The 17,934-nt window shown below is 43.3% G+C and overlaps 1 protein-coding gene across 1 annotated transcript; it reads left to right on the forward strand.

Moving 5' to 3' along the window:
* Nucleotides 1–1,373: 1,373 nt before the first annotated feature.
* On the forward strand, nucleotides 1,374–17,677 carry LOC138292214 (keratin, type II cytoskeletal 3-like). The gene is made up of 9 exons (XM_069230659.1): nucleotides 1,374–2,017; nucleotides 2,289–2,512; nucleotides 6,154–6,214; nucleotides 6,392–6,487; nucleotides 11,517–11,681; nucleotides 12,948–13,073; nucleotides 13,400–13,620; nucleotides 15,346–15,380; nucleotides 16,807–17,677. The coding sequence occupies exons 1-9, from the start codon at nucleotides 1,475–1,477 to the stop codon at nucleotides 17,043–17,045; spliced, it is 1,710 nt and encodes a 569-aa protein (XP_069086760.1). The 5' UTR covers nucleotides 1,374–1,474; the 3' UTR covers nucleotides 17,046–17,677.
* The last annotated feature ends 257 nt before the right edge of the window (nucleotides 17,678–17,934 follow it).

Below are 17,934 nucleotides of genomic sequence, written 5' to 3' on the forward strand. Positions count from 1 at the left end.
ATCTCAGAGCCACCGTCACGAATACTACCAGTCTCCTCCAAAGGCCGCCGTGGCCCCGCTGAGGGCCCGCTCCACTCTGCGGGCCTCCGAGGCAGGCCACCGGTGCCGGCTCCAAACTGTTGAGCTCCGGGCAAGGCTTCAGTCTGAATCCGCAGGAGGTCCAGTCTCCCCTACCGCCTCAGCCGACTATCAGGCAGGTGGGGGGACAAGCTGGAACCAGATGAGCACCGGGACTGCCGGGCCTAGCAGGGCAGATGACGGAGGGGTCCGGGGCACTCTTAGAGTGCGACCGCCATCTTGACGCCCGTAGCCACGCCCCCCAGTACGTTTATTTAATGTAATAAAAATTGTACTTTTTATCATATGAATAACAGTGATTTAACTATTTATTGTTAATGATAATTATACTACTTGAACTAGCCTTCTAAACCCAAACATCTAAGAGCAAGGTCTGACTTGAAAATCAAAGCCTGTAAATGAGGCTCTTAACAAGTCAGGGAGTTTACATTAGGGTTTGGTTTGTGCGATTCGACTAGCATTGGTAAACGTTGTTATAAGAATTCCCCAACTAACCTTGAATTGTGCAGGGCCCAAAATACTGACAGAGACCTGTATTGGATAGAGGCTGTAATTTAAAGGACTCCAAGGGGTAAGACTGCACCACAGTTATGTTTTACTACACTGTAATGCAGTGATATGAGGCAGTACAAGAGAGAGGCTGCACTACAACTGGTTTATCTTTAAGAAATCTTGTGATGAAGCGTTTCTGCAAAGGAATGGGCTTTGTGAAAGGCTGTAGTACAGTGAGACTATATTGGAGTTAGGCTGTATTGTCCTGATGCTGTACTGGAGTGAAGTAGCATTTGAAAGAGAAGGGTTGCGCTTGAGTTAAATTGTACAGGAGTGAGGCTGTACATCAAAGACGTTCTGCTGGAATGACTTCTTAACTGGGAGTCTGTACTGGGGTGCTGTCGGACTAGAGAAAGGTTCTGCTGGATTCAGACTCAGGTGAGGGGGTATAAGTGAAGCTTTAATGGAGTGAGACAGTATTGTAAGCGGAACAATCTGGAAATAAGCTCTCCTGCCATGTGGCTGTTCTTCATTTTTCATCCTCAGTGGACGGGGTATGAGAAACAAGTTTCAACCTGTGCTTTTTAACATTTGAGCTAAAGAAGATATTTTGAAAACACCCTTCAGCTGTATTTCAGGACAGCGTAAAAAGACACTGATTTTTTTTCTTTTGGGAAGGTATGCTCAAAAGGTGAAAGGTGAAAGGCTGCTGGAGGGCAAACATATCCCGAGTGAAAACTGAGCTCTTGTTGTAACGAGGTCAAGCCCTGCCCATTTACAAGATAAAAAGGGTCTTGGTGAGCTCTTCCGTTAGAGGGGATTCACTCGCTCTCCTTCACGCTTCCCTCTGCTTCTTGCTTTTTCCCTTTTCTCCGTTTCAGTCCATTAGCACTGCAGCTCCAGAATGAGTTTTCAAGGCTTCAGTGCGCGATCTTTTGGTGGTCAGGGCTTCTCTGGCTCGAGCAGTCGAGTTGCTCGCTCTTCTGGAGCTGGTGGTGGTGCGCGGGGGATGAACAGCAGCATGAGCGTCCATCTAGGAGGCACCAGAAGCATTTCCTTTGGTGGAGGCACCAAAGCAAGCTCGGGGTCTAGCATGGGTGGGGGGAGCTTTGCTGCTATGTCAGGGGGTGGTGGATTCGGCAGTGGAGCCGGGTATGGTGGATTCGGTGGGGGCTCTGGTGGTGCTGGAGGCTTTGGTGGATTTGGTGGCCGATCTGGTGGTGGAGCAGGGTTTGGTGGTGGAGCAGGGTTTGGTGGTGGAGCTGGGTTTGGTGGGGGAGCAGGGTTTTCTGGGGGAGCACCAGCAAGAATCGAACCCGTTCACGTCGACCCAAACCTCTTGGTTCCTCTGGATTTTACCATTGACCCCAGCATTTCAGAGCAAAAAGTGCAGGAGCGGGAACAAATCAAGACTCTCAACAACAAATTTGCATCTTTCATTGACAAGGTAAGGCTTCCTTTTAACCCATATCTGATAAACTATTACTGTTTTACAGAACTTCATTTGGTATTGTTTGCATTCGTTGTATGGTTTTAGTTTAGTAATATTTCGAGACATTCCATTTTTTTTTGCTTCTATCATGTCAGGTACTGTTTTGTCTGCTGTCCATTCTTGAAGCCATAGCTGCGTAAGCCAGCACATATATTTTGGTTGTTGTTGATACTCCGTCTATATAAAACGCATGTGATCATTTTCAAACGTGTGCGTTGGGTCGCAGGTTCGATTCTTGGAGCAACAGAACAAGGTGCTGGAGACCAAATGGAGCCTCCTGCAGGAACAGGGAGGAGCGACGAGCGGATCCCGCAAGAGCAGCATCGAGCCCCTCTTCGAGGCTTATATCGGCAACCTGAGGCGGCAGCTGGAGGCACTGATCGGTGACAAGGGTCGCCTGGATGGGGAGCTGAGAAACATGCAGGGCATGGTGGAAGACTTCAAGAACAAGTAAGTGTGCCGCGCATTGGAGGCAGGCTACCCAGACACACGCAGAGGGCCCCGCATTGAACAGGTATCATAATTTTATTTCTTAAGCAACCTTTGTGAATAGTACAAAGTGGTAATTATTTGCGATGGGTGAAATGGTATGAGATGATATTTTGTAAATGTCTACATTATCGCATGTCAGTGGCATAAATACAATTTATGGAAGTGTAATGGAGTTACTATTGGCGTTTACCTTATGGTTACAAATCAATTAGACCATGCCATGTATTTTACTGCATGCCACCACCACAGCAATACAAATGGTTTGCAAACCAGCTAACAAATAAATATTTCTCGCTTTGTCAAAAAGGTGAATTAGATAAAATGAGGGCACTTGAGGGTTTTCTTTTAATGGAATTTTATGCAACTATATAATTTTATAATGTAGAACGTGCAGCAACGTGAAACGCAATACAGATAGATATTATAACTAGATGTATATGTACTGAGTAAGGGTAGCCCAGGTCAAGAGGGACAAGGCCGCACTAACGAATTGCCACAGAAAAACACATAATAAAAAAACGGCAATATGCATACACATGATCACTCCTGGTAATGAGAAAACACCAAGATGCCTGCAAAAGTGTGTGTGAACTGGGTGTGAAAGGGGACAGGACATTCTTGTTTAATGTCCAGGGCTGAATTAAGGACTGCACGGTAGAGAGGGCTGTGGGGCATGATGCCCTCTGTGAGGCATTGGTAAAGTTAGCTGAGGCAGGGACATAGCTTTATTAATGACATTGGAAAATTATATTTGGAAGAATGGAGTCAAGCACTGTCTCCTGTGAGGAACTAATAGAGCACATCGGGTGGAGCTGGCAGCTTTAGCCAGGAGCGCAATCCAGGATCATGCAGCCCTGCGGCTCAGGCAGGGCCCATCCCGGGTCCAACCCCTTCAAGGGGCCCCATTCTTCCGAAACTTAATGAACATATCTGAGACATGGGAGATTCGGGCTTCTCATCACATTCTGCAGGAGGGGACATCATTGTGTGTTACACCACCGACTTTAGTGCCTTCTGTGAGAGACTGATAAAATGGGAGAGTGACAGAGATTGTGTGTTTTTTAGAGAAATTTAAAATGACATTTTAGAATGGGAATTGAACTGTGATCGTGCCTGCTGTGAGGGCAGGTTGTTTTGAGTGAGGTAGAGAGTCACATTCCCTCCTGTGACAGAAGAATGTATTGAACGGAGTAGAGTCATGGTGCATTATAAGACAGATGGATATGTTGTGTGTGGTGGAGATTTATGTGCCTTTGATGAGGGTCGAGTGTGTGGGATGAGGTGAGGAGTCCTCAGGGCCGAACTGAGAACTTAAGACAGCCCTAGCAAAAATTATAAATTCAGCTCCCATGTGCAGACGTGCTATTGCAGACTAGAACCAAAGCAACTCTTTCAAGTTGCCATCGGGATTGCGTAAGGTGCACCACCACTCCTAGAGGCTGAAACCAGCCTCCAAGTGTCAAAACCAACTTCCTGGGGCTCCAGCCTCTTGGGGATTGCCCACTTCTAAGCTGGCCAGTCCGGCCTTGGGAGTCATGTTGAATTCCACAATGGAAGGGAGTGATGGGCGAACTGGTGCTTATCTGTTAGGTACGGTACAATAGGTGAGTTGGACAGTCATGAATAGAGCGTTTTGTGAGAGAGGGATGTGCTGGGTGCAGTGAAATCATGCTGCCTTGTGTGAAGAGGGCATGTGTTGTGTGAGATGACACATTATAGCACCTTCTGCGAGAGATATGTACATTCTGTTACACAGATGTGTGCTAAGGCTTTCAGGCAGAAATGTGGCCCATCTGGACCAATATTGAACACCCTTGCAGTAGAGTATGTGGATACCCCATATTTGCGGTGGGTGAAACCGTAGATGAGGGAAAGGAAGAGAGCACGTTATTCGTTATCTTCATTATGGAGAAGATGACTTATTTAGGACAGCTTTGGTTTAAGTTAGGCGAGATGAAATGCATATTTCACATAAAAGGGCATTGAAGGGACGTGTGCTTAATAGATGAAAGAATCCGAAAGGAGAGTCCGAGAACAGAGCGCATGAACAGTTTTGGCAAGGGCACATACATCCACTTAGAAGTTCATTGTATTGTTTTAGCTCAGTAATTAAAGGTGTTTATGAGAGATTTTGCAGTTTTACTGGAAGATGGCAGTGAGTTACCAGATGTTGAGTAGTTTGAATCGTGCTGCTGTGGCCATGATATGGGTTAATAATTCCAATGGCATGCTAGAAATAGAGAGCCAAGGTCCTAGCAGAGAGGGAAGTGGTAAGGATATCCGGAGTAAGGGCATATTGGCAGCACGGGTAGGAGTTTAAACATTCTATCTTCATTGTTTAGGAGTTGTGCGTAGGATGGTATCATATAGTGACCCATGTCTTAATGACAGTTAGAGAGTCAGGTTAGGGACTGAGCGGCCAGGGCAGGGAAGGTGAAAAACGTTTGAGTGTCATCAGCATGGAGGTAGTAGGAGAAACTGAAAATGATTATGTCATCAAGGAATTTGGAAAAGAGGGGAAAGAGTAGTGGAAACCAGGACAGTGTCTTGGGGAAGGTCGACCAGAAGGGACAGGGACAAAGAAATCGAGGCGCAACAGATGACAGAGATTGATCAGAATGAAAGATATGAGGGGAGCCGTTGACGTTAGGTCCCACAGTAGCTAATGGTGTAACAATTAGCAACATAGTGGTGTGATTAGTAGTGTCAAGGGCACTGGAGATGGTGAGGAGTGTAAATATAGATGAAGTGCCTTGTGACTGACAGATGTATCGACACTTCTGTGAGAAGAGTTTCAGTGGGGTTCGCAAAAGCCTCATTAGAGGAGTGCAGTGCGGCTCAAAGGAGAGATTGGATGTTAGCTGTTTACATTCTAGTCAGTCAAAAAATATAGAAAGGGGTAATTACGAGTCCATTAGACGGACGGAAAGTTTAATCTGTAGAGTTTTGAGTAGTGGTATGAGAGGGAATGTTTAGACGGCCCGGATACAATTGAGGAGCCTTTGGAGGAGAACAAGGGGTGTAATAATTTGTTGCAGAATGTGTTAGAAGGGACAGACACGATATTTATAGATGTAGTGGTGGGGAAGACCTCAGAAGAGATTGTGGGATGAAGTAAATCAGCTGAGAGATGTGGCTTGTCGAAACGGGGGATACAGAGAAAAGTTTGTAAGAGTGTTCCTGATTTCGGTGGAAAATAAGGAATTTACGGTATTGAGAAAAGCTGACAGGGTTATTGTGCCATGTGAACAAGGTCATTACACAAGAGGGAGCAAAACTGTAGAAAATGATTGTACGCTTTGTGGTCAGGGTGTGCAAGGTGATGGGAGAAAAAGGAAAAGGAGAGTTGAGGCAGATAGTATCGCAAAAGGTACATTTGAAAGCAGTCTATTCCAATAACGTTGGTCAGGGCTACTTCATGAAGGACACTGAAGGTTCCCTTTTCAGTAGTTAGTTGCAAAAGTATTTTCAAACAGTGCCTTTGTAATCACATTTAGCTAGTACCATTGGTCAAAACTTAGTAGAATTTAAATATTTTGATGCAAGCTCTTATATAGTAACAGATTTACATACACGCTACCTTTTCTCCCATAAAACAGATATGAAGAAGAAATTAACAGGCGCACAGTTGCAGAAAATGACTTTGTGGTGCTTAAAAAGGTAAGAACCTGGGTTTGATACCCTGTTTAAATGTACCATTTTGTAATTGTAGACCCAACCTACCTATGATAGAGTTAAATGTAAAGAATTGAGACCTATAGGACAAACACTGCTATGGTTTAGTCAACGCTAGCTTAAAACAATCTATCAATGTTTAAATATCTGATCAATTTTCAGGACGTGGATGCTGCGTACATGAATAAGGTGGAACTTGAGGCCAAGGTTGATGCATTAACTGATGAGATCGACTTCCTGAGAAGTCTTTATGAGACGGTAATTATAATATTATTGTGTTTATAAAGGCTTTGGTGCCCATTGCAGGACACAGCTTTTTTTACATTCTCTGATGGTATCACTGGATTTCATTGTGCTCTCCCCAGGGTGTTAATAGTGGTAAATACTCTTTTGTGAGCATGTTCCATCCTTTTAATTTCCCAGACTTCACTTAGGAGCCAGGGCTGAAGCTAAAGATGCACAATGAGGGAGAATCGTGATCCTAAACTGGTAACAAGTAATTGCATATGAGCAATAAGTCTATCAGTCTCCAGTATCTCAATCACACCCAGCAAAGCCAGACCAACAAGTCCTCCGTCCCTCTTTATTTCTTGTCCCTAGAATACAGGTAAGCAAGAATGTTAAAGCCAGCTTTCTAAGCTTTGTGATGGGCCATTTCAATCCCAGCATTCTATGCAAGATGCTATTTAAGCGTTATTGTCCGCATCTCTATGCAATAATGGCTGTTCTTCACCCTCATTATAATTATGAGGTGAATGTAACTAACAATCACTAGTTCCCTGCCAATGAGGGTAACAAGAATATTAGGAACCCCCTCCACCGAGTGGTGAAGGTACATCACCATGTTTGAAGGGAGAAAAGGAGCAGCATAGCTTTGGCTCCCTTTCTCTTTAGGTGGCTTCTGCCTACTGAGACAGCAGAAGCATCTTTCTCCAAAAGCCAGTCTCTCTATTGCACTTTGTCAGTCCCTCTTGTTCAGTGCTCAATTTGTAAATAAAGACATGCCGGTGCCCAAAGCCCTCCTCTTAAACACGCTGCTGCTGCAATTAAATGTGGGAACACAGAGTACTGAGACAGCGCAATCCTGAAGCCATCTCGGTCCTCTTCAATCCATAATAAACACCCCCTGCCCTTCAGCTCACTCTAGCAGCTTTCAACTTTCTCCTTTTGTGGCACTTTTCGTTTTTCCTTTCCTCCGCCTTTCCTATGTGTGTCTTTTGCTCCCAGCAAATGCTTGAGGCAGAAGAATAAGCCCCGGCCCTCAAAAATAACCGGAAACATCAAGCACAAATTAAGCACTGCTCTCGTTCCTTTACTAAAGGGAATGCAAGTCCAAGTGCATATGGGAAAAATTTAACATGTCAGCTTGCCTATTTTTAGGTCTCGGCTAGACAGCGCCTGCGCACTCTCTCTAAGACTATTGTAAACTTACAGTGGTCTTAGAGCCCACCTGTTGCTTACTATTTGTCGGCTTGTGTGGCACTTGTCTTTACAATTTTGTAATTAGTCAATTCAGGCCTAGCATCATTTCCATTCCTGTCTGTGGAGCAGGGACCAAGCACTGATTGATTCAACTTAATCAGTGCCAGTCCACTGCTTTCGTTGTGATTGAGGGACTTCCTTTTAACTTCTAGGGCCCTGAAAAAAGAAGATGTGTGACTGGCAAAAACATGCCCAGCTGGACAAACAAAATCTCACTTTACCCTCATGTATTGTTTTTGCTTGTGGGCACAGCTCTCAAAAGATGACGATTATCTTGTTCTAAATATTACAAAGCAACATTGTTTCTTTCTTATGTGTAATTCCTGAAATTATGCTTTAACACATAATTGTGCAGTACACCCCAATTCACCCCACTCCAATCCAAGCTTCCACTTTCCAATCCATGTCACCTCACCCACACTAATCCACCCCACTCAATCCAATTCAGTACACTTAATTCAAACAACCCCAGGCTAATCCAATTCACCCCAGACCAATCAAGTTCACCCCACTCCAATCCAAAACACTCCCCCCAATCAGCTCCAATCCTCCACAGTCCAATCCTCCCAAATCACCCCACTCGAATCTGCCCCATCTGCCCAACTCCAATCTACCTCACTCCAATCCAAAACACTCTGCACCACTCCAATCCAAAACAATCTGCCCCATTTGAAGCAAACAATCTATCTGTCCCACACCAATCCAAAACAATCTGCCACACACCAATCTAAAACAATTTTTCCCACTCCAATGTAAAACAATCTGCCCCACTCTGATCTTAAGCAGTCTTCCCCACTCCAATCCGAAACAATCTGCCGCACTTGAAACCAAAACATTCTTCCCCACTCCAATCTTAAATAATCAGCCCCACTCAAAGCCAAAACAATCTGCCCCACCCAATAAAAACAATGTGCACCTCTCCAATCCAAAACAAACTGCCCCACTCCAATTCAAAATAATCTGTCCCACATCAATCAGCCCCTCTCCAATCCAAAACAATCTGCCCCATTCTAAGTCAAAACAATCTGCCCACTTCAATCCAAAACAATATGCCCCACTCCAGTTCAAAACAATCTACCCTACTCCAATCCAGAACAATCTGGCCCAGTCCAATCTGTCCGATTCCAAAACAATCTGCCCCACTCCAGTCTGTCCCACTCCAATCTAAAACAATATTCCCCACTCCAGTCAGCCCCACTCCAGTCTGCCCCACTACAGTCCAAAACAATCTGCCTCCACTCTAATCTGTCCAACTCCAATCCATTCCACCCAGTCTAATCCACCCTCACCAATCCAAAACAAACTGCCCCACTCCAATTCAAAATAATCTGTCCCACATCAATCAGCCCTACTCCAATCCAAAACAAACTGCCCCACTCTAACTCAAAACAATCTGCCCACTTCAATCCAAAACAATATGCCCCACTCCAGTCGGCCCCACTCCTGTCTGCCCCACTCCAATCCAAAACAATCTGCCCCACTTCAATCTGTCCCACTCCAATCTGCCTCGCTCCAATCCATAACGCTCTGCCCACTCCACTCTGCCCCACTCCAGTCCACAGTAATCCGCCCCACTCCCCACTCCAATTCAATCCACCCCACTCTAATCCACCTCACTCCAATATGCCCCACTTCAAACCAAAACAATGTTCCCAACAACAATCTGCTTCACTCCAGTCTCACCAACTGGAATCCAAAACAACCTGCCTTACTCCAATCAGTCGACTCCAATATGCCAAACTTCAGTCAGTCCTCCAATCCACCCACTCCGATCCACCTCAGTTCAATCAACCCAACTTTAATCTAATCCACCTCACCCCAATGCAATATGCCACACTCTACCCCAATCCAATCCACTCCACTACAAACCAGTCCACCACAATCCACCCCACTCCAATCCAAAACAATCTGCCCCACTCTAATCTGTCCAACTCCAATCCATTCCACCCAATCCAATCCACCCCATCCAATCCATCCCCCCTAATTCACCCCATTCCACTTTACCCCACTCCACTTCAATCCAATCTACTCAAATCCACCCCACTTTATCCCAGCCCAATCCACCCCACCCCAGTTAATCGGCCCCACTCCAGTCCACTAAATCCTATCCACCCAACTTCAATCCATTCGATCCACCCCATGCCAATTCACCTCACTCCAAACTAGCCCACTCCAGTCCAATCCACCGCACCCCAATCTAATTAACCCCACCCTATTTTATCACTCCAATTTAATCCATCCACTCCAAAATAATCTAGTTCTCCCACTTCACTCCACCCCAATCCACCTCACTCTATTTCAATCCACCCCAGTCCACGAAATCCACCCACTGTGCCCCAATCCAATCCATCTCACTCTACTCCAATCCAACCTACTACCTCAATGCATTCCATCTCACTCCACCCTATTCCACCGCACTCCACTTCCCTCTATACAACTCCAACACTGAACTTTACAACCCGCTGCCACTGACCCACTCAATTCTACTCCCCTCTACTCAACTCTACTACATCTACTCCCCTATTCCACTCTACAAAACTGTACACCAACAAATCCACTCTACGACATTACTCCCCCACTCCACTCTACGACAGTCCACACCACTTTTAGACATGCTGACCAGGATCCATACTGGTGTACAGCACAGCAAAAACAAACTGCTAAGCCAATAACTCTTGTATAGGCCAGACCTTTTGGCTTTGCTAATGCTTGTTTTCACTTTAAAAACGTTGTCAGCGCTTTCTTTCACCTTTACAGAGAGGGACCACACAATCGTCAGATACCACCTTCTAGAAGCGTGTGTGTCACTAGTCAGAAGCCATTTCTCCCTTCCCAGAGCACCAGAATATTAATAAAAAAGTAAGTGGGTGGCGAGCCATCAGCCCAGGATTGCACCATGAGCGGGCCTACATCTCTAGTTCTCGTCCACAAAGGGAGCATTCCGATTGGCTAGCCAGCTACCCTACTATAAACCACGGGCTAATTGTTTTTCCTTTCACATTAGTGAGCCAATTATCTAAACTAAAGAAGCGATCACCACACTCAACAGAGCTGTTAAGTTTTTCCAGCATCACATTTTATGTTAAGTCCTTCACATAAGGTTAAATCCATAAATGCATAGGCCAACCTTGCAATACATTCAGTCCTGTTGTAGGAGAAATCAGTCTCATAAAAAGGCTTCTCGAAAATGTTAATGTCTAGATGAAGGTTTCAAATGTTCCAATTAATTTGCCAAAGACTAAACGTTCAGAATATTTGTGAAGACACCGTATTTTAATGTCACATTGAGGCAATTGTTTATTGGTGAGAGAGTCAATAATGACAATTCACATCCAAGAATGCAACAGAGGCTCACCTTCTAATGAGACACTAACAAAAATACACTGCCAAATGAGGCAGTAATTGTCTACTCTCGATGGTATATTCACACACATCATTGAATTTAATTATGCCATGTAGGTGCTTATGACCATTTTAATTTCTAATGTGATATCAGTACGTTTTTTCCATGTAACCAAATGCATATTTAGATGCTCTAATAATCATATTCATAGTGTATTGCTCTGGCAAACAAGCCGTAATTTTAATTTCAGTTTAGAGATTAACCATAGAGTTTTAAGGGAAATATTTGTACATCTCTGATGCGATCTTCAAATGATTCAAGGGACTAACTCAGTGAAAGAGCGTTTTAAATGTGAAGATGATTTTAAAGCATTTACTGCACCAAAGCTGATTAGAAAGTGGTTAGACTGAACTATAATGGGGAGGGTTAAGACTCACGGCTTATGTGTTGCTTGATTTACAGGAACTCGCTCAGGTGCAGAGTTCGATTGCAGACACTTCAGTCATTCTCTCAATGGACAACAATCGTGCCCTGGATCTCAACAGCATCATTGCCGAAGTCAAGGCTCAGTATGAAGAGATTGCAGAAAGGAGTAAAGCAGAGGCCGAAAAAGGATTTCAACTTAGGGTGAGCGCTGCAAAGCTGAGTGTGCTTTCATTCGAATCGCAGAAAAGGATATTAGTGCTCACTTATATTTCCAACTCCTAATTAGAAAAAGGCCTTTTTGGTCAATGGATTCATATTGCAGTGCGATTGTCTGAGGGTACTTCTGGAATCAACTTATCTCCAAATATATTAACATGAAAACAGGAAATGCAGAAACTTTTAGTGTATGTCCCACATCATGTCCTGAGGTAGTAAAGAATTTAAACAGCACATGCCATCGTCAGAGAAAATAGGGTTTTCGAAAATTTGACTATGAGCCTTAGTTGAGATAACTGAATGAAAATCAAACAGACTAGGATCTTGCTAACAAACCAATTACTGGAGAATCAAACAGCAGCTTTCAGTCGATGGGCATCACAGATTCCCATTCCTTCCAAACAGTAGCTTTCTATCTATAACCCCCACGTACTGTCATATCTATAAATGGGTTCACTTTACTATTAAGTAGTAGGATTCCTGTGACTGGGTACCACACATTTACTTCCTTTCTAACTTAGCCAATACTGGAACAGTATAAAACAGGACCCACGTTTGCTGACACTACACCAGGTTTGCGTCACAAAAGTGATGCACACCAGTGTAAAGTGTTCAATTGGGTTTTGATTTCCAGCACACTGAAACGTAGCTCTAGCGCAGGGCAAAATAGTGCTTTGCACCTCTTTACTTCAAGGGGGCATACTTTGGGTGATACACGGGTGTTCACATACTGCCCCCATTGTTTCTTTTGTAAGCCCTGTCTACTAAAATGTTAGACAGTGATTTGCTCCAAAAATGTACACCTCTTTGAGGCAGGCTTATCACTGGAGAAATGCTTTCCTTTTTTCAAACTTTTCCAACGTTGCATGAGCGCTGTACTGGCCTTTATATTTATCTTGTGAAATATATGTATTTGTGATGCACTGAAGAAAGCATGCCTTGGGGGTACAAATGCAGTTTTATATCTATTGATCTTTGAGGTTAGGTATCATGTTTTATTGTTATTAATACTGCTCTGGAGAACCCACATGAGTGAGTTCTGCACATAGACAGCAAATTAATCAGATTTCACTGATCAACTCATGTTCGAACCTAATGATAAAGGCCGAGAAGTTATTACCCAGAGACCACATCTCCGTCAATGCTACCATCACAATGTACTTAAAGGCCTCCCTGGAGCTAATACATGTGACATGTTCATTCACAGTTTTCTGCAGGAGTGATTTTGACTAACTTGTCTTGTTATTTTAGTACGATGAGCTGCAGAAGAGTGTCGGCACACAAGGAGACACTCTTAAAAGCACCAAAAATGAGATCTCAGAACTAAACCGCATGATCCAGAGACTGAAGTCCGAGATAGAAAATGTCAAAAAACAGGTATTTAGCCAGAATTTTAGTTATTTCAGGGAGTAATAAAATTCATGATGATTTGACCAATTAAAGTTAAAAAGTATCAGTAGAAGAATGTTTCATATTTGGTGAATTATTGCAATATACCATGGGCTGTGGCTTCAGTTCCAGCAGTTTCTATTGTTTTATTAAAAATGCACAATTTCCACTACCAAGTGGTGCACACTTGTATCACTGGAAAGTCTTAAATGATATTTCGTATCATCTTATCACGATTACCTGAAACTGCACAGAATTAAACAAGACAATGCCAAGCATGCCCACTAAAAGCACCATCCCATATTCATTTTCAGTGTGCCAATCTTCAGACCTCCATCGCAGAGGCCGAGGAGAAGGGTGAACTTGCCCTGAGCGATGCCAGATTGAAACTAAGTGAACTGGAAGCTGCCTTGCAGAAGGCAAAAGAGGACATGGCGCGTCAGCTGAGAGAGTACCAGGAGCTGATGAGCATCAAGTTGGCTCTGGACATTGAGATTGCCACCTACAGGACCCTGCTGGAAGGAGAGGAGGGCAGGTCGGTGTTGTATACTTTAAATAGGTAGTGGGTGCAAAGAGTAATTATGAACCAACTGCACCATGTTTAATTGTTTCATATAAAAGTCACTTCAGCTTCTTTTTAAAGAGATTTGTATTTTTGGTTTTAAATGGTGAGCTATTTCAGTATTTCGTTGTCAGACAAACCTTTCAAACCCAAACAGCTAAATTATGAATGTTACAGGTACTCCCCCATATTTATTCCATGTCCAAGAAGGGCAAGACAATATTTATTTCAGACATGATTGATTTCACCCTGGTGCAAACTCCCGCAGGTCAGGAGATGGCCAGTGTGGTCTCATTTCCACTATGAGTTTCCCACTTGCCCAGCGGGAAACGTACAACAACATTGACGCCAGCTTGCAATACGGCCAGCAACAACTCTGTTGTGCTTCGGGTGCACCAGCACTCGTCGCACAAATCACTGTCTGCAAAGCAGACGGGGCTGGCCTGGGGGGGCACTGCACTACCCATGCCAAGTGCATGGCATGGGCAGGGGCCCCCTGGGGGCCCCCGGCACCCTGTCTCCGCCAGCATTTACATGGTGGTGAAACTGCCATGTAAATGCTGGCAGAGAGAGGGGTCCTAATCCCTAGGCCAGTGCTGGTTGCAGCGCTGCCCTAGCGGATTGGGAACGCTGGCACTACCAGGCTGTCAGGCGGCCAGAAAGTGGCGGTGCCGGCAGTCCAACAGTGGCACTTTCACCACGGTTGTAATGTCGCAGTCAGACCGCCGCCAGGTCAGACCGCTGCTTTGGTGGTTGTCCTACCGCGACAATGACCCTGATAAAATTAGGCCCTTAGTGATCACTGTTTGGCTGCATTTTCAACAATTCTTTGGTTTAATCAAGGGTTTGTGGGTGTCTAATAGCAGTACATACCATATAAAAAAAATAAGGAAGAGCACTAGGATCCAAATAAGCTGATCACAAGGTGGTGTGGAATGTCAAAGTCAAGTCACGCATGTTCCATGTACAATATTCCAATACAGACAACAAATCTCTGTTAACATAACATAGCGTAATGTAACCTAACATAATATAACATAACAAACAACAGTCGGTTTCAATCCATATTTATATTTATGGCCCATGCTTTTAGCCTTCTGCATTAGGTCTCCCGTGGTTACTCGGCCAGGTACAAATCTTGAATCAAATATATCTGAAATAATCCTCCATTGTTTATAATTTTCGTACCAACATTGTGCATACAAATTCCAGTCTCATGGACAGAACGCATCACGTTGACTGATATTTAAGTTGCAGTAGGATAAATAACAGTCCCTTCATATTGCCGAGCTGGCTGACTAAGAAAAGTTGCGAAGGAAAGTATGGGACTCTTGCTTTATGTCAGGGGTCTTCAAACTGGGGGGTGGCCCCCCTAGGGGGACCTTAAGTGATCCCCGGGGGGGGGGGGGTCTCCAGGCTCTGGCCAAAAGAAAGATTATGCAGATAATAGGGCTTTGTTTTAAGCAGAAACATGTTTATTACATTTGTAAAAAGGTAACCGAACTTAACTACAATGTCTGAATAAGTCCAGAAGTATTTAAACATTGCCAACGTAATAGAATGGTTATGAAAAATTCAGAGGTGGGGCCTGATGATTTATTTTTTCCCACTGGGGGGGCACAGCATTGACAAGTTTGAATACCACTGCTTTATGTGTGTTTAGCTCACTTTTCTTACATGTTATATGTTTCCTTACAGAATGGATGGTGCAATTGCCAGTACATGCACTATGAGTAAGTAGTCAAAATAATCCATTGATTTAAAAAATATATATTATTTGCAGTAATGGAGTATACAATCAAGTATAACAAAATCTATGTCTCCCAGGTGAGAACGTCCTAAACAGAAGTTGGACTCTTGCCTGATTTCATCAGGTGCATTACCTGGAGATTTATTCTAAGACGCAATAGAACAAACCAGCCGCAGTCAAAATGCAGAAAAGCATTTTAAAATTACCCATCATTAATTCTTTTACCTGTTATCTAAAGATGTGCCAGAATTTCAAGTTGTTCAGAGTTTATTGCACTCAGTAATTACAGGTGCGATAAAGTCTGCGTTCCCCACACATTTTAGCAGATGAAACCTACTGAAATATAACGGGAACAATTCCCAGTATTTGCCAGAGCATGTGGATTTTTGTGCCCTATGTGCCAAAATCCGCATGCTGTTTTCCGTTTACTTGGAACAGGTAGAATTTATTGCATCACAATCATTCAGAATCTTAGGGATTCGGACTTTATCAGGTGCAATAAAGTAGGAGCTCTCCTCCGAGGAACTCATATGAGGCCCAAAAAGAATTTGAAATTGCTGGTCTTTAGCATGTTCTTAAAGTAATCTTCCAGCAAGGCACAATGATTGAAAGTACAACGAATTAATAAATATGTTTCGTCGTGTCACCACTTCTACTTAATGCTAAAAAACTCACACTTACAATTGACGCAGATACATGGAAACTGAGGTCCAGATGTTCAATCTCCCGGTTTGCATTTCTTAAATAGCAAATTTTTAAGAAATCGCTATTTAAGAAATGCAAAATGGGATGTATGAAATTGTGAGTCGGTAATAGCGATATCTTAAAATTCGCAATGGTTTTGCATTACCTAATTTGCGAATTCCAGTTAGGAATTCGCAAATTAAGTAATGCAAACCTCGGGATGCTGGGGGCCTAAGGCCTCCTTTGGTGCACCCCAAAAAAATACTTGTGGACATGTGAAGGCACGTGTGCGCTACATGTCATTTTTAAAAATGCATTTAGAATATATTTTTTAAAAGTGCACATGCTTACCACCAACTTGAATTTGGTGGTCATTGCATTTCCTAAATGCCCAATTTGCATTTAGGAAATGCTTGATACATGTGCTTTGGAAATCGAAGATAGGAATTCCCTATTTGCGATTTCCTATTTAGAGAATCGCAATTTGCGATTCTCTAAATGGAGTCGCAATTTCAGTGAATCACTATTTTAGTGATTCCCTGAAATTGCACTGCGAATCTTGGAAGGCATTTTTGCATTCGCAAATGGCTGAAATTTGCGATTTGCACCGTTTGCGAATGCAAAAATGTTTGATACAACTGGCCCTAAGTGTGTGTGTAAGCTTCTTCATCAAAACAAACAATTCTAATTAAATGTGGGATCTTGTCTTCCTCTATTTCTTACAGCTATGGTTAGTGGCAGTGCAAGTGGAGGTGGTTCTGGATATGGCTCCGGCTCAGGGAGCGGAAGCTTTGGAGCAGGAGGTGGTTTTGGAGGTGGACACGGACAAGCCTTTGGAGTGGGAAGTGGTTTTGGAGGCGGGCAATCACAAAGCTTTGGAGCAGGAGGTGGTTTTGGAGGGATTCAAATGTCTGGAGGAGGAGTGAGTGGTTACTCTCGAAGCCTTCAAACAGCCCGTCGCTAGACCTCTTTTCTTCAACACAGAAATCAACACCCTCAGACAGAATCTCCAATGATAGACAATACTGTATTGTTCAATGTCAAGCAATGTCCATATTTCATTTCAAGATTGCTTTGATATATCATTGCTGTTAGAACATCTGGTTCAAGACATAGCTAAAGGGTTTGCCACAAGCCCATTGACATGTTACAGTTTATACATTCTATGTTATGTATAAACCTTCTCAGAGTTTACCTACCACCATGAGTGTATGAGAAGAGAAGCATTCATCTCAGGGGGGCATTAATCATTTGCTAATATGAGATGACCAGAGAAGTAATCATGTTCTTTAAGTGAACTACACATGGATTCTGTTACAAATCAGAAGCCAGTTTAGAAATGTAAAGTATTTCATTCCAAAGACTAAACCAATTATGTTTTTTACACCTGAATGTTTTACTGTGGGTGTTGTGGTAAAGACTGTCACTCTGTTAAGGCAGTACTACGCACCTGAAGTTTAATGAAGAGTAGGTGACTCATAAATAAAGCTGCCTCAAGTACTGAATAAAGGTTCACAGGTGATTTTTACAGATGAAATATTTTAATTATGTGGCGTGGAGTTACCTTCATCCAATAAATTCCATCTGTACAACATACTCCGTGTTCGTTATGCTATTTCCATTATTTGCAACGTGTGGTTAGCTGAGTGATTTGATTATGATCAATCCATGACTACCTTATGAATGGACCCTTTTCAGTTCTTAAGCAGAAAGGCAGTCATCTTATAAATACGTCTTTATTGGACAAGGAAGAGACTACTCTTTAGGTCCCTCGTTGCTTAGTATTAAAAGTAATGTCCTTTCCAACCTACAAAGTGATAAAAACTAAAAGTGATGTAATACACTTAAATTGG

This window comes from Pleurodeles waltl, chromosome 4_2 (genome assembly GCF_031143425.1).
Source record: "Pleurodeles waltl isolate 20211129_DDA chromosome 4_2, aPleWal1.hap1.20221129, whole genome shotgun sequence".
Taxonomy (NCBI): Eukaryota; Metazoa; Chordata; class Amphibia; order Caudata; family Salamandridae; genus Pleurodeles; species Pleurodeles waltl.